Source organism: Rhyacophila brunnea, unplaced genomic scaffold, assembly GCF_057557595.1.
Source record: "Rhyacophila brunnea isolate RB1 unplaced genomic scaffold, BYU_Rbru_1.0 scaffold_5, whole genome shotgun sequence".
NCBI lineage: Eukaryota > Metazoa > Arthropoda > Insecta > Trichoptera > Rhyacophilidae > Rhyacophila > Rhyacophila brunnea.
The window spans coordinates 22,764,757-22,782,846 of NW_028233170.1; the positions used below are offsets into that span (position 1 = coordinate 22,764,757).

The 18,090-nt window shown below is 34.4% G+C and overlaps 2 protein-coding genes across 4 annotated transcripts; one reads left to right on the forward strand and one right to left on the reverse strand.

Moving 5' to 3' along the window:
- The first annotated feature begins 3,849 nt into the window (after nt 1-3,849).
- Polr2C (RNA polymerase III subunit RpII33) lies at nt 3,850-16,466 on the forward strand. Of its 2 annotated transcripts, XM_085955853.1 has the most exons (6): nt 3,850-4,067; nt 5,755-5,926; nt 7,356-7,599; nt 12,837-12,983; nt 13,064-13,140; nt 16,145-16,466. In XM_085955853.1, exons 1-6 carry the CDS (start codon nt 3,982-3,984, stop codon nt 16,214-16,216), a joined length of 798 nt encoding a protein of 265 aa, XP_085811979.1. In that variant the 5' UTR covers nt 3,850-3,981; the 3' UTR covers nt 16,217-16,466. The 2 variants fall into 2 exon arrangements, with proteins under 2 accessions (XP_085811979.1, XP_085811978.1); XM_085955852.1 differs by lacking the exon at nt 13,064-13,140.
- Nucleotides 16,396-17,652, reverse strand: TfIIS (RNA polymerase II elongation factor). Of its 2 annotated transcripts, none has more exons than XM_085955850.1 (2): nt 17,513-17,652; nt 16,396-17,420 (listed from the first exon to the last, which is right to left on the reverse strand). In XM_085955850.1, the coding sequence occupies exons 1-2, from the start codon at nt 17,579-17,581 to the stop codon at nt 16,617-16,619; spliced, it is 873 nt and encodes a 290-aa protein (XP_085811976.1). In that variant the 5' UTR covers nt 17,582-17,652; the 3' UTR covers nt 16,396-16,616. The 2 variants fall into 2 exon arrangements, with proteins under 2 accessions (XP_085811976.1, XP_085811977.1); XM_085955851.1 differs by having other exon boundaries at nt 16,396-17,435.
- Nucleotides 17,653-18,090: the final 438 nt, after the last annotated feature.

Consider the following 18,090-nt stretch of genomic DNA (forward strand, 5'->3'; position numbering starts at 1 on the left):
TGGCAACACTGACTAATAGGCACCCAGGGGCCTCGCATACATCTCCAGTCGGGCCTCGCGCTTACTAGGACCGCTCCTGCTGCGGAAGCACGTGTCAAAGCAACATAAAGAACGAAAAGGAATAAAACACATTGGAAAGGCCTTCATACAACTGTGAATTGATGCAAGCTGATAATTATGACGGTTTAATATTCTGTTTGCATGGAAAATGTAGACTTGAGTGGCATATTATTAAAATCATTCATGATTATGAAACACATTTCTACAAATTAAAATCATTTTATATTAAATATAAAAAGCTATTTTTGTCAGTAGGTACTATACAGGAGATGCGCAAAGGAGAAATAATTGAACAGATTAATATAATGGACACGCGAAAGTCAATAATTGCCATAGACCGAGATTTTGAAGGCGGTTTAGCTTATGTACTAAACTTATTGACAGTCTGACACAGACGTAAACATTGAAAATAATGTAGATATGTTTTAACACGTCTTTAAGTTTATCCCATATTCCTCCACACTTGAGAATCGTACTCTCGTACAGCAGCAGCCAGAAGGTACCTAACCCACTTCCCGTATTTTTGTATTCCCTGGACAGTGGCGTCCTTCGTCAAAGAACAGCTATTAAATAACAAACATTGGACTTTAATACATAATATTATTATGAGGGCTCTGGGTTATACAGGCGTTTGGAAATCAGCAATTATGACGTAAAGTAAATACTATATTATCATGTATCTACATTACATGCATACGTTAAAGGTTACAACGTGTCATCACCAGGGTTTTTTTGCCAACATAATATTATTATGTTTGACTATTGAAGGTTGGTTTCAGAAAATTATTTATATTAAATAATAGTAGAGTTCTTCCAAAATTTACCGCCCCTCAAAAGTTGCCTCCCTTTGACATTGCCTTACTTGCCTTACCACAACGAGTCATAGCTGCAATTTGAGAAGTAGGTACACGGCTTAAATAAAAGGTTCGGGTTCGAACCTCTCCCCCCAGAAACGAAAAAATACACATTATTTAAGTAGTCATATAATTTCATCTTAGTTTTCGTCAGGACCTCATGACTGATAATTGTGATCCGGATGATTTGGCTGTCGAACAGTCTTCTCAATGGGTTTGCCCCATTCCTCTCGGTATTCTACGACACACCAAGCCTGTGGCCACTTGAAGACTCGTGGCACTCATAATTAATTTATGCGACGGCCTTTGGTATTTAATATTTGGTTTAATATTGACGGCATGTCTAAAAGACAAGATAGCACGGACGACATAGACGGACACTAACGAACTTAATAATTACCGTTAAGCCGAGCCACAGTTAGTTATACCTGCAAGCCAGGCATTTATAGCTAGACTCAAAGTGTGGAGTGCCTGGGTATGGAGAATGCACCTGGAACAGTGAGGTACCCAGCGGTAGACGTGACAATAAACTTAAGTAAGTACCTACATATTGTGTGGTAAATATGGAAGTCAGTGGCACCTGGTATATTTTGTTAACCCCGCCCCCTGCCGTGACGTTCAAAATCAATAAAAAAATATGGATATTTTTCAAAATGTACATGCCCCCCAAACCATATTTCTGTATGCGCGCCTGCCTAGTTGGTTTGCCTGCTTTTGTAGTCAGCTGATGGAGTACCTACCTGCTACCCACCCTATGGTCCCCATGGCGCATAGCTTAGTATATAATATAAAACGTTGGATATGTAGGTACATAAGTACTTAATTATTATTGTTCCAGAAATAACATAAATAAATAGCATTCCAGCATCCCATTTCATGGACCAATAATTTCCTGTTGTCCGCCAACTAACAGTCTTTCCGTTCGACAAACATCCTATTTGCGGCACGGTAAGATAAGAAAATCAATAAATCAAAGCCTTCGCGTAAAAATAGGAACCTTCTGCTTGTGTAGGTGTAGTAATATTATGTTAGTTTTGAATTTTTGACAGAGTCCTAACAATATTATCGTTTAGGTACATCATATGTTTTTTCCCTATATATACCCTACCTATGTAAATATGGTGTGACTTCAATCCTCTATCAAACTTCATGTATTCATTGGTCTCTGGAAAATTGGATAATTGGTAAAAACCTGAAGTCATTTCGTTAATTTTAGTTTGTAAAAAATATATTTGCGATTCATTCAAATAGTCATATGTACAAGATCACAAAACTACAGGTGAATTATTCGTCGTACTCGAAGAGGAAATGAGAATTTTATTCATTGATACCATTATTATTATCTACGGCGTAGATGTCGTAGTTCGCAGGGGTCGGCAACCTTTTCAGACTTATGAAGGATATATTTAATTTTTAGTTGTAATAATAGATCGGGTCGCAGTGTTTGTGAGAGACTTCCTTGGACTTCCTTAACATTTTTGAGCCACGACCCAGACAAGGGTGATATATTTGGATTCGAGACCAAAAAAAAAACATCCAAGAAAGAAAGCGTTTTTAAGCGTTCCTTCAAAGAGAGGCACTGTCCAACCTCTTTGATTTTCTATATATTTTTTTTATAACCAATCGGTTTCCCGCAACATAATAATATTATTCTGTTCAGAATTAAAGTCGAGAGTTTTTTTGTCAAAATTTTTTTGACACACATGTTTTTAAAATATGGTTTGGTTTGTACATAATATTTACTATCTCAAAAAACTTTTATTTTTGAAAATGTTACGCGACGGACTCACAATGCCAAGTGACCAATATAGGGTCACTTCCCATAAGGTTAAGGACGCTGGTCTATAAGATGATAGGGAGTGTAAATAATAATTATCGATCATTATTATTATTATTGTTTCTATAGCACGAAACATCAATGATTATATCATAATATACCTCCTTTCAGAGAAATCCCGATATTCGATACATCCGGTATTTTGAGCCCCCCTGCAAAATTTAAAACAATGAGAATAACATGCCAGATTTTGTTCATAGTATTTATTATAAATAAATGATTAAGATAGGTACAAACATTATATAACAACATGTTTTCGTGATTTCGCACTTACGTGCAATCATTCAACTATTTATTTGCTCCTGTTGATTGTAAACAGATATTTTTATATCATTTTCAGTAGGTACATCTACTAAAACTGATCGTTCTCATTTTCTTCGCTCAAAGCATGGTTAGAAAATCGAATCGCATTAATTAACATCGCGTTAATTTTGGTTGTGTTATATGCATTGCGTACCTACATACATGTTGCAAATAATAAAATTGAGTCCCCCAAAATCACACGGCCCCGATTATACTGAATCCAATCCAACCATCCTACTAATATGACCTGCCTTACCACTGCAGTCATTCAAACAATATAATTTTTTCGTGAAATATATCAAAAATTCAATAATTTTGAAGAATTCAGTAGGTAAGAAAAATGTTCATGTACCATTGGCGAGGGCTGGAGGTAGGCTGTTGTACTATAATTAGCATGAGTGCTGTACCCTTGTACTATATACTTTATTATAGTACGCCAAATTTCAAATTGACGAGCGAGAAAAAAATATTTAGGTACAATAGTACCTACCTACTAGGTATGTCGACTATGGGTTGGAACCTTTTATTTTTGTTGGTTGGAACCAAAGACATTGAAGACTCCAATCCAATCTCTTTGGTTGAAACAGAACTTGTCAAATTTCTGGGCAACAAAAATACCAATGGAATTTTTTAAATTCGTGTCCAATAATTTTAAGAATTAGGTACCTACCTACTCCGATTTTTTATGATAAACAAGAAGTTGTACATTTTCATCCAAAGACTTTGTGGAAATACTCCATGGGTTAGTGGTAACACTGATATTTTTTTCTACGAACACTGATATTATCTATGGTTACACAGATTGACGATTTGACGATTGACAGTGACGCTTCAGAACATAAATACATTTTATTCTTGCAATAATTAAAACTACTTTTCATTGGATCCCAGACGTTGTCAACTAAAGGATTATTATTTTGATTCGAAATGCCGTATGCTAATCAGCCTTCAGTACATATTACTGATCTAACAGATGAAAATGTGAAATTCATTGTGGAAGACACCGAGTTGAGGTTAGTATTTTTTATAATTACTGAAATGAAAGCGATATACATACTACACTTGTATCTTCCATCAAGGACTCATAAACCATTAATAATTTTACAGTACTCTATATCGTTTGATTGAGGTCTTTCGAGACCAAAAAACCCAACACAACTACTGTAACCCAAAAATAATTACGTTGTTAGGTTTTGGTTTGGTCTTTGGTCTCAAAACACCTTAACCAAAATTACGATATGGAGTATTTTAGTCATATGTATATACTTAGTAAAGGGTGTTAAAATCCGTTACACCAAAATACCTCCATGTAAGTGGGACAAAATAGAAACAATTTTGTTATCAAAAATTGGTACATTTGATTATGCTTGTTATCCTTGGCAGTTAATTTAAAAATTTCTTTCTGTCAATGTTTTGACATTTGTGTAATGTCACTCCGTAATGTTCCGAGTATGCATACTAATTTAATCTAAACATCTTAAAATATTTAAGAAGCTTGTCTACTATTAAAAACTTGCCATCAGAGTATGAATAACATTGCAGAGTGAAATGGTTTACGACATATTTCATACCACCAATAATAATATGGTATAGTCATAAAGATTTTGACACTTCTTTCTTAACCTAAGTAAATATTTTGTGTTTTTTTGTCTCTCCTGGACGGGATCCAAACCCGTAAACTCCTGCTTGTGTGCACGCCTGTGTCACTTAAATGAGAATAGGAGACAATCAGATGCGTTTTGTTCTGAACGACTATGCCATTTGATTCACAAAACTTCTATGCAAAAAACACCAATACGATTAATGAATGACATAATTAAGGTGTTCTGCGAGTTTCCCATACGTTATTCAATACAAAAGAGGTGCGTAATGGATCACAACTGAGATCTACCACTCTAAGTCAGACCCCCTCAAAGTCAAGCCCTTCGAAAACCCTTACCATAACGTGCTTCTCTTTTCGAGTCGTTAATTTGAACGACTTCAGCTCTAGCTGGCGAATGGATGGTTACTATTGAGGCAGCTGTATGGATCATTTTGATTTGGTTATTCGGGAACAACACTACATACATTCATTCTACATCTAATATGATGTAGAAAATAATCATTGATTCTGTCATCTTATAAGAATTGTTCTAAATATTCCAATTTGCTTGCCTAGTGCTGTGGGAAACATATGTTTAGGATTCCATAGATGGCAAAGAGGATGAATATCTCCTTTCTATAAGAAGTAAATGTGAATGACTGGCTCTCTAAAATTTGTCACCCAAGAGTTTTTCAGTTCTTTGGCCATATACCTAGCCATAAGAAAAAACAATAATTTGGAAAGGCTCATTGTAAGCAGAGAAGTCGAGGGTCGACATGAAAGATGCTACGGGTCTCTCAATATCTTAACATATGTGTACGGAAGAATGCAGGGATTGTTGGAGAGACTGGGGCATCTGAAAGGAATTACAATCCTAAACAGTTAGGCACACAAAAACAAATGAAATCTCTTGACAAACCGAAAGAATACTTTGGAAGATACTTGTAAAGACGGTTTTCACTTACAAAAAATTGGAACTCTAGATGGCTACTCTAGATAGAGACAGATGAAAATAAATCTGATGGAAACCACAATCTACACCATGTTGTCACTTTCTTTAATACCGTAATATTTTTTATGTGCTTTTTGTTGCTATAATACTATTGTTGCTTTAACAGTGTCGCAAACAGCATGAGACGAGTATTCATTGCAGAGACACCCACAATGGCTATTGATTGGGTACAGCTAGAAGCTAATTCAACCGTAATAAGTGATGAATTTTTGGCTCATAGAATTGGACTTATACCTTTAATCTCTGACGAGGTCGTGGATAGACTGCAATACACCAGGGTAATTTAATTTTGTACTATTCTTTGTTGGCGCTCTAAAAATGTATTTTCATAGCAGCTCATTGAAGATTTTCTAATTCACACATTCCACACCTTTTTCGAGTCATGGTCTCATTTTATAGCCAAGCGACCCGCGACCCCAATAAAAAGCATTTTTAATAGCGTAAAGAAAATACATCGAAAATAGATTTTTCAGTACAATATAATTTTAAATTAGGACATAATGTCGCCATAGATGTCAAGGGAGCCAGTCCACAAAATCATAATGCTGAGAAACAGGCATGCAAAGTTTTTTTTTGTGACAAATAAAAATGACATTTTTTTATTGAACTTCTTTTGTTTTTAAAGATATAATGGTGAAACTTTGAACATAGAATATACTTTGTGGTGTTACCTTTTTATTATTTTGTACAAATAACTAAAAAAAATAGTATCTTAGAAGTTATGTGTGTTATATCTCTTGACAACTGAATATTGAAATGTACAAAAAATGTAGTCAAAAGAGTTTTGTGGCTTAAATCCATTGACCACTACATCTTTGATGATTTTAATATGCTTTTGTATACTTAACTCATTTTCGCCAAATTTGTGGCTTGGCTCCCTCGACATCTACGGCAACGAATTAAATGCAATGGTTGAAATTGTAACTCATTGACCAGCATAAAATAAGTTGAAGGATGTTGAAGATGGAACCTAAACATATGACAGTGAAGCAAGACTTAAATTTCAATTAAAGTTGGAAAAAACTTATTGTTATTTTCAGATTTTAATAGTAAAGAAGGCTCCATCGTCATGGTTACCGAACCCTGGAATTTAATAATTATTTTGGAACCAAAACTCTTCAATTATTTCTGGTCATTGTTCGCTCTTGCTGGAGCCCAAAAAAAAGTTAAATAAAAGAATACATTTCCACGTACATTTTTGTCTACTAATGTGGTTGAATTGCAGTGTCTATATGCTTCACCAGAAAGGATATATTTAAAAAATAGTATAGGCACCTAGTTTTTGAGTTTTCAAATTAAAATAAAAAATCTGTGAAATAACCGGGTGTATCATTGCATTAATTAATGGGACTGGACCCATTTGATATTACTAACAGTAATCTTAAAAAAACCTAGTTGTCCTAAGAGCTCTGGTTTTGATTATAGTATATTATAATTTAAAGAGTGTCTCACATAAAAATTTCATGCGTTACATAAGAAATGATAAATCGGTTCACACTGTTTATGCCAATTGCATTGTATTTTGCTTAGTAAATTTTAAGGTAAATTTTAAATAATCGTTTGATGAAGGGTTGATCTTAATGACAAATAACCAATCGTCATAAAAAGACTGGAGGAGATAAATAGCTATGGTTTATAAGTTTATATCCTGCACTGATTGTTTTTGACTGATTTTGAACACTTCCAAATTGTACGTCTTTTTTGCAGGATTGTATTTGTGCTGATTTCTGTGCTCAGTGTTCTGTAGAATTCACACTGGATGTCAAGTGCTTGGATGAGCAGACGCGCCATGTGACGACTGCTGATCTCAAGTCAAAAGATCCTCGTGTCGTACCGGTCACTTCTCGCCACAGAGAAGATGACCAAGCCGAGTACGGTGAAACTGACGAGATTCTAATTATCAAACTTCGGAAAGGGCAAGAATTAAAGCTGAGGGCATATGCAAAAAAAGGTATTTTGTCAAAAAAAGGATTATCTATTTAATATCATTCTCCTTCATTGGGTATACCAAAATGCTATTTGCATTTTATATTTGGTGAAGTTGGTATGATTAGTATATTTATTATTATAATTAGTCACTGGTACGAATGGTGGTGCATTTGTGGTGAACATTTTATATGAATTAATTCAGTTGTCATTACTAAAGAATAGTTTCACAACTCTGTTATAGAGTTGAAAGCCATGTTAGTTTTTACCAGGAAACCAAAGTTAATGGGAATTGGCTTACTGTTGAATTAGAGTGTGGAAATTTTATCACGTAAATGTAATGTGCATTCAATAGTGAGGGCAGTCAGTACGCTTTCTTATATTTGGGTTTTATGGCCCGACCGTCATAAAGTTCCCTGCTTCAGAAGCTTACTACATGGAAATGGCTTTTACATATCTATTTATTAATCTGTTCTTTGTCTTTTACACTGTTATCCAGTATATTATGATTTGTCATTGCTAAAGTATCTATCATGCATAAAGGTAAATCATGACATCTTACTTGCTCTGAACTTTACGTAAATCGTATTTAGTTCTAAAACATATTCATACAAAAACTATATGATTGAATGAAACATTATGCTTATCTGGTTTTCTGGTGGTGGCTATATTATTGACTATATAAATAAAACAGTTTAGTAACAGCATATAGTATAGTATGAAGCAGTCATTTTCAAAAACCGGTAAGTCACAATATTCAATGATACATTGTAAATTCTTAATTGTACTGCCAGTCATACAAAAACTGATCATTGAAAATGGTATAAATAAATGTCGATGTGTTCAATTTTATTTTGCGTATGTTTATTGCAAAAAATGGTTTTATTAGCTAATAAAAATGTGTACCACCTTTACATATTGATATGATTTAAAAATACAATGTGATATAAAAAAGAAAGTAATGTCAAAACCAACCAGTTACGCTTGACACACAGAAATCTTGTTTACTGCCAATATTGAATAATGGGCTTATCAGTTTTTGAAAATAGCCATCTATTATCAATGAAATACATACGTAGTTTATAAGGTAAAAACTAGTGCTTCGTAATAATTTATTAGGGATTGCAATACCGAATGAATATATCAATAATGGTATTTCTTATTGAATAGCGGTATTCATCAAAGCATATTATTATAGAAACATAGAAGTAGGTACCTATCAATACATATAACTATTAAAATCTATTTAAAACACTGTTTTAAGGCCATATTCCATTGGCAGACGCACAGACCCAACCCGATCCAACGATCGACGCCAACCGTCGTCGCTAGCTATTTGCAATTACACGCAACGATTCAATCTCGTTGGTCCTTGATTTGATTGGTTGAAATAATACTAGTGTTGCTATTATTAAAAATATAGGTTGAGTGAAAACTAGATATTTCTTAAATTGGTGGCTACACTGAACGCATTCCCGCGCAATTTTACGTCAACAAAACTGAGCTGTCAGCTGTCAAACCTAGCGAGCATCAGATCTGTTAAAATTTTTGCGGCCGTTTGACATTTATAGAAAGTTTGTATACTTATTGTTAATTTACATCATGAATAACTGGGCGAGCTTGAATCTCCAAACCAATTGAGTAATTCGAATATCGAAATCGAATAATCCAAAGACTAATTTATTGTAGCGAGTATGGCTATATTTCAACTGGCTCAGGCGGTCAGGACTCGCCGTAAACGAAAACACTGGGTCAAAAGTTGGCTAACTGAAGAACAGCGTGATCGCCATTGAATATGGCGGATTTTTTTACGTTCCACACTATATCTTTGGCGTGTATTTATTCGACGAGGACTGTGTCCTCGGTGATACTCCATATATATTTTTTAAGTTTTCGCCATCTTGTAGTTGTTCAGTTGAATGAGTAGAATGAAATGAACGACCGTTTGCATGACTCAGGCGCATATTCGGCTATTTTAGTACGCTTTCGGCAATCTTCGTTTGATAATGAAAGGATCGCACGACGGATAATAGAAAATTTTCCACTTTCGACCCGATCGCTCACGATCCTTGAAAACCATAGAGAATAGAGTTTGACAGTCGTGGCAGACGATCGGGCCAGACGCAATCTGCCAATGGAATATGGGCTTTATAGCAATCGAAAGTACCTACCTACATTTATTACATTGACCTTTGTAAATATGTATTGCTCATAAAATTTTAGAACTGCTGATTATTACAAATAAGCCCCGGGTACAGAAAAATCGCTGTGAAATTCAACGTTTGTTGGATGTACGATCAACGTTGATCAAGTTATAATAATTGAAAATATTTTTATAATTAAAATTATTAAATTATTTGAATAATTGGAAATATTTGCCACAAATGTTTTCTTTTTCGAAACATGTTGATTCATCGCGACAATTCTAGAAGTGGGTATATTTGAGGGATTTTGTTTTAATGGTATTTAACTTTTGTTGTCAATATATTTGCGTTTTGGCAGCATACAACTTATACACTAAACTTAATATACATTGTAGTAGTGGGTAATGAAAAAATATCATTAAATTCAATTTTGAAAAAAATATGCGCGTATGCTTTCTTTACCGAAATTACCAGTATTTTGGATTTTTGAAACCAGTATTTCAGTATCGATAAATAATTGAATACCGGTATTGCAATGTCTATTCGTAATTAGTTGTTCTACAGAAAGTTATATAGTTTGATTATCTTACGAGTATGGCTCTTCATGTTGTCTGCAATCTGGAATAAGCTTTTCTATCGACAGATCCTATGATGGGAGACATGAAATTTACCCAAAATTTTTTACCGTTACGTAAATTTATAACAATAGAAAAATCCATACAAATACATATTTTGCAATAAGCAGGGACGGCTCTTGTATAGGAGCAAAGGTGCACTGATCTCCCAAATTATTACGTAACTATGTAATAATAAGTACGTATTCAAATACCTACATATTGTATGAATTAATTATTGTAAAATATCTTTAATTTGTCGCCGTCTGCACGCATAACATGCGCGTAATTTCTGGCGGCCTGCATGTATGCATAGGTCGTCTTTCGTAGTATTAATTGTGCAGGAGAGAAATCGAACCGCCTGGCGATGATTTTTTTTTTCACTCTGCCGATAATGTGGGCTCAGTTTTGATCTTTTTTTATTTCCGAACGTGCAATATTTACCTCACTTGGAACACTGTTCCTCCCAATCTGAGCTTACGAGCGCATACGACATTTCACGACAATACTGTGTTTGACTGGCGCGAATAATAAAACTCACAAACGCTTTTGAAGTCGGTACAAGATTCCCGCGTAATATTTCAAATTATTATATTATTATTTCGTACGTTATGAGGTGAATGCTCCGTTGTTTACCATATAATATTGAATCAATCAAAATATCGATTAGAGTGATATTGTGATCATTAAGTTAGGTGTAGCAATCTCAACATACAAATACCAATTTTATAATTATTTTACCTTTAAAAATTAAATAATTTTATTATGCCTAGAGCAAAGTAAACTTGTAAGTAAGTAATTGATAAACTATTAATAACCTTTGCATAATATATTATACATACTACAACTTTTTACGTACCTACTTATACTACTCTAAGAGAAGTAGTTATTTAACGAAAGCGTTACATTGTAACAATTTCTACAATATTAGGTATTTCAATAGAGTATGTGGAGTATGAGCGTTATTTTTCAACGTAAAAGAGAATAAAATATTTTTTAAGAAGATGAACAAAGCAATTTTCCAATGTCAATTATTGAAGAAAAGAAATATAAATTATTCTATCAAATACAATATTCGTGTTACCGAAGTATTTTTGATTTTGAATACGTCTTTCAAATCAGTCCCATTTGGAGTGCAATTTTGGAGTTGAGGTGTACAAAAGTATTAGCAATTTTTTAACAGATAGTAACTATATCCCGTTGAAAAATCACCGGTCCATAGTATTTATCAAAATGATACAGCGCGTAGGTATATGCTGGGAATGTGGGATGCAAATAATCGAAAGGGGAGTATAAGATATGCCCGAATTGCGTCAGTATGTGAACTTCAACCGACCATAACCCGCGTACTACCTATCGGAGCTACACAAATGAGGAGTTTACGGCTTTGTCCCAATGACATAATATGTCTAAAATACTTGCATCAGTTATAATTTATGGAAGTTAGGAGTGTCGAACGTGGAAACTACGTTGGCACATATGAAATGTATTACAATAAAAATCGAAGAGTTTGTATGCCTTTTTCATCATACCTATCATATCCAGAAGTTTGGACTTTATAAATTTGACAATAAATAAATGCTGTCAGTGAATGTGAGCGTTGTTTCGTTTCTCAACCCGCCCCCAAGATGTATTATATATTTAAGCATAAGCCTACCTCCACTCTGAAGGCTATTGCCGATTTTTTTCAATACCACAAAAAGGAAAATGCATGTCTTTAACTGCACTCCCTAATTTTATTATCACCGGCCGCCACCGGCAATAAGTGATGTGGTCGTATTGTGATTTAGTAGGTTTGAAATTTAATAGTTTATAATATTAGTTCAATTAGTTAACAATAGTTTTTATTATTAGTTAATATCGATCCTGCAATTCTAAACAAATAACTTTTATCTGATTCAAGAATATGATTTTGTTTATTTTTCAAGACAATCCTCAAACTGTCCCCGTCATTATGACGAAAAAGTGTATAAGGTTGCGCACCAGTGGCGGAGAGTGGAGGTAGGCTGTGGATAACTGACAAAAATAATACACACTTATCTTATGTCAGTTGTACGTATTTGGTTTCATTGAACTAAGAATACAAATAATTATGACTGACAAAGTTGAGTGTGCACTGTTTTTGTCAGATATCAGCAGTCCGAACAGGTTGCAGACCGGTTGTTCTTTGTACTGACTTTCTGGACATGAGCAGGTGTGGAGAAATGCGAAACTGCAGAAGCTGTGAGACTGGGTAATAAGTAGCAGACACGTGTATCACCCTGGCAAAAAGAACCGTCCGCAGTATGTGCAATGAACACCTTGCTTGCAATCTGTTTTTTCAGTGTGTCTGAATCCAGAGCATAAACTGGTTGAGCAAATGACCTCCTCTCTGTGTAATCCCATATACTTCGCCTTAGACTGGATACGGATATTTACCTTTTGGAATATGATGTGAGCGTTATAGCCTTCTGCTCCACCGTGGGCGTAAATACTAATCATAATCAAATTCATTTGTTTGGCAGGTTTTGGAAAAGAACACGCAAAATGGAATCCAACAGCTGGTGTCTGTTTTGAGTACGATCCTGATAATTGTATGCGCCACACTTTATTTCCGAAGCCTGATGAATGGCCAAAAAGCGAGCATACCGAGTTACTTGATGACAACCAATGTAAGATTTTTTACGCCTCAACATGCTAGTATCATTAATTATTATAAAGTATTATTTATGGCGCCTTGCCTTGTACACAGATATTCGACTCGGAATGGAACTTAGGGTTCAAACGGTTGAAAAAAGTATATTATTGAGCGATAATTTGCAAATCAAAGTAAGTGACACTTTTTGGTGAATTGTGTTTTAAACTGTCAACTGTTAATACCACCTAGAGCAGGCATGCATAACCCGCGGCCCAAATGAAGACTTTTTGCGGCCCAAGGCCGAATTGAAGTTTTCTGCTTTCTATATTTAGCATTTTGGTATTCATACAATAAAAAAAAATCTCGTAAATTTACCACATTTACATTATATTTTGTGAAATTAGATCTTTCTTGTTATGCTGCGTGCTAGTACCTGTTTTTATGCTTATGCCGGCTCTGCACACCCCATACTTAATAGTGACCATAAAGATTTTTTTTTAAATATTCTAATGAAGTCACAAAATTAATTAAAGAATTCGATACCACATTCGCATTTATGCAAAAGTATGAGGAAATGTTCAAAATATTCTTAACTCCATTTAACGTGGAGGTAGAATCAGCGACTGCTAATTTACAAATAATGGAGCTAATAGAACTGCGATCAAGTATAGAGTTAAAGTGCATGTTCGAAGGGAATAAGCTTTAGTTTTATCAGAAATATACCCTTGAAGATTAATTTCCAAAATTAAAACGACTGGCAATGTGCACTACAGCAACATTTGGGACTACATATCGCTGCAAATCGTTCTTTTCGAAATTAAATGTAGTAAAAACGAAGTGCCGCAGCAGGTTGCTCGATGAAAACACGACCAATCAACTGTGATGCGCGTCGGCTAAATTACCAGTCAATATGAAAAAGATATCAAACGATATATAAAAACAGGTGTCACATTAATTATAATGTAATACAATAATTTGAATAAGTCCTTTGTTTTTTTTGTGTGGCCCACCTAAGCTCAGTAATATTTTTTTGGCCCACCAAACGATTTGGGTTGGGTACACCTGACCTAAAGGGTAAGTGATAAAAATATTACAGCGGAATATTATTTACGTAACATTTTTTTAGGGTCTGTGCCTTTTAACTTCTTGTCGCATAAATTGTCATCATTTAAAATGTATACTGAAAATTTAGATTCTTAGAATGAATCCACTAATGTCGTGAGTCTGAATGTTTTCAGAAACGTATTTAATAAACAGTTCAACTTGGGTTTTCATCTACCAAAAGAAGATGAGTGTTTTTTTTGTGAGAAAGTAAAATATATGTCTGGTGATGATAGACCTCAACTAATTGAATCGGATACTTACAAATGTCACCTTACCGAAAAAGATAAATGCAAGATGTTCCTTAATGATCACGCCAAAAGTAAAAATGACTGACGTTTTGTGCGCAAGTTTTGACATCGAGAAAGTGCTAAACACTCCCCACGGTGAAATCATAAATTTATATTATAGTCAAAAATACACACTATAATGAGAGTATTTACAAACGTGGAACAAAGAATGGATACTGGTTTTTATGGGGTGAAATTGATGGTAAGCGTGGCAGTAATGAGATGTTCACAATCATGCACAAATATTTGGACAGGATTGACAAAGCGGGAAAAAAAATCAAAGATTTTATTATACTATAATAGCTGGTCAGAATAAGAACGGGGCAATGTTATCTTATTTTATGAAAAATTCAACTTTCATTGAATCGATAGAAATAAATTTTCTATTATCGGGTCACACTATGATGCCAGTCGATTCCATTCATGCGACAATTGAGTCATTTATCAGAGAGTAGTTTGGGCACCATCATTCCCAATGCTAGAACACAGCCTAAAAGTTATGAAATCGTCATCATGTCATGCAGAATTCCGTGACTAGAAATCTTTCGCCATTGCTTATATTCCTTCAAAGTTCAAAATTAAATTTGGTGAATTACGAAAGGCATCATTTAAAAAAAAACTCACCAAATATTGTACTTACGAATGGTTTCTCTGGTGACAGTAGGACTGAACTGTTAGACCTAGGCAATTTAATCAGATCCTGATTTAAGTGCTGTGATGCTTCAAGCGTAGGTAGCCACCAGTGCTGTACAGTACTAAATTACCAATATCGGAGACCAAGTATAACAATCTTAAAAGTCTCCGTGTTAAAGGTATTATTCCTCAGAGAATGAGGGATGAGTTTATGAAACTGCCACATGGATCATCAGTGGAAGATACCTTACCTGAATCCGATCAGGAAGATATGAATGATGATAACACACCGATTATTGCTTAAAAAATGTGGGACAATTTTTTTGTAAAACTGAATAATTGATTACAATTTTATTTTATCATAATTACCTAGTAGGTATATTTAATTATGTGCGAGTAGATACCTACCTATTTATTAAAAAACCTATCATTTATCTTTATTTTACTTGTATGTGGTACAAGCAAGTTGAATAAAAAATATTATTTTAAGAAGCCTTTTTTCATTTATCCAATATCTAACACCCCCTTTCGTAAAATATATGGGTACTTATGTTATTTATTATAATACTCTGTTATTATTAATTCCCTATCATGATAATTAAAATCAAGTTTATTTAAATAAAAACTACACCAAATAGCGTAAGCGACATGTCTGAGAAAAATAAACTGTCAGTGTCAGACAAAACAGCATCACTGCCTTTACATATCTCTAAAACTACTCCAATTATATTATAATTTCAGTATAGGCAGTAACCAATTATTATTAACCAAATTCATTTTTCGAACCAATTACGAAAGTAATTTAAAAAGAACATCTAAAATTTATTGTCACTTACGTTGTTTTGCCGATTATGGCTCGATATTTACATTATACTATTCTGTTTTAAAAACTAGCAGTTCCTACTATCTAACTAGGAAAAAATATTTTTTATAACAATGTATAAGTAAGGATTCAATGGATCCTAAATAAATTTATCACATTCAAATATTCTAATGAAAGTGAGTTTATCTCAACAGCTCTTTTTTCACACTGCTTATTCCATAATTTTTTTCTGACTGGGTGCTATGTGTGTTGTCATCAGAAATAAGATATACTTTTTATAACAATTTATCGGTGATATTATATCAAACTTAGCTCACATTACTAATTCATTTGAATTAATTAATACAGGTGAAGCAGATTTCAACTGGGAGGCGAAACCTAATAAATATTTCTACAATGTTGAGTCTGCCGGTGCATTGAAACCAGAGAATATCGTCATGATGGGAATCGCTGTACTCATCAATAAGCTGTCCAATCTGCAGATGCAACTGAGCCACGAGTTACAGAATGATGCTTTGACAATCAGTTAAATACATTCTTCATGATTCCACACATTTTTTTCAATAAGGGTTATTTGGATTGAAATAAAGTTAGACTAATTTCATTAAAATGAACAATATATTTTTTAAATAATACATACAAATAAAATCAATGCATAAAATGGATTAAACTGGTGTTTTACTTTACCTAATCATACATCATAATTCCAGTCGGGGGTAAGTATTCTTGGTATGCCATAATGAGCCAAATCTTACATATTTTACAAACACAATACAAGATTAACTTAATTTTTTATGGTATTGGCTAACACAAACAATCCTTAGCAGAATTTCCATCTGTTACCGCATTCATTACATAAAACGAAAGTGGTCATAGGTTCATCAGCACTTCTCGTTTGGATTTGGCTGTAAGTGCAGTTCCGTTGCTTGCACTTGCCGCATTTCAAAAGACTGGTCTTTGTTCCTTGAACAGTTGCCAGCTGAGCATCGTTGATTGCTTCTTTCACAAACTTTTCACGCAGCTGTTTGATTTCGTCGCTCGCCATTTCCTCGGGTGTCATCTTGGCGAGGCGAGCAGCACTGATGGCCCCGTTCAGGAAATTCGCTCTCAGTGTAGGATTTTTGGCATCTTTCAAGTTGGCAACTCTCGATCGGACTCTATTTTTATAACGCATGTCGGTATTTTTAAATTCCTTAAAAATGCATTCTTCCAGTTCTTCGGAGAGCTCCTCGGGACTGCCGCACCCTTCAGTGGCTTCACCGTCTACCCTGAGAGCTTGAGCGAGAAGTTCTCGGCATTTTAACCTAACCGCATCGGTTGTATTTGAATGGGGAGGGAAGGATGCTTGCATTTTTCTATCTTTGTCGTCCTTCTTTTCGTCTTTTTCTTTAGATTTCGAGGGAGTTTTCGAACTACTAGCTGATTCTTTGGCTGGAATGGCGGGGGCTACTAGGAACTTCTTCCAAAGTTTTATCAATGTTTTGGATAAGCTGATCACCTCTTCGTCTTTGCTAGATTTTCGTAAAGCGTTAACAGTCATGCCGATCCTTGTTTTTGTTAGTACATCTAAATTGACCGCGAGAGTTTGCAATGTTTTCAGCAGATCCAGAGCTTGTTCTTGTCCCTAAACAACAAATAACTGTAAAACCAACGTAAACAATAATACTAACCAAGTATGATGCACGTGAACATAACCCAGCAATGATAATTTCTTACCGATCCGTCTCCGGAGGACATCTTATTAAGTTTTTTTTGAATTTTCATTACTTCGTCCTCAACGCTCATTGTGGAAAAGGATCGTGCTTTCTGTCAAAAATAAACGAATAGGTGTCTTCGGGACGCCAGAGAATACCAATAACCATAGACAACTTTTCGCGCCGTTCATAGATATTAGATACTGTAAATTCCATGATCCTCTTACCTATCACTAAATATTAGAAATAATCCTAACATTGTGATCCGTCCAACTTCTTTGTTTGTGATACTACTTATCGGGTATTTATCAAAAATGTAGCATTTTCAATTGACCGAATGGGTTTAAAATCAACCAAACCGATCTAAAAAATACAAGTACCTAGGTAAGGCAAGCTCTTTGAGGTAATGCCATTTATTCGAAACAAATAAGTATAAAAATATATTAACCAAAACGGATTGTACGTCAACGTCATTATATAAATTATTAATTTACAAAATATGTTTTATCCGAAGACTCTGAAGGAAACCTTTTACCTTTGGTTTTATCTAATTTTTGCCACATGGCAATATAATGGTACTCGATGAGAAAATTTATAATA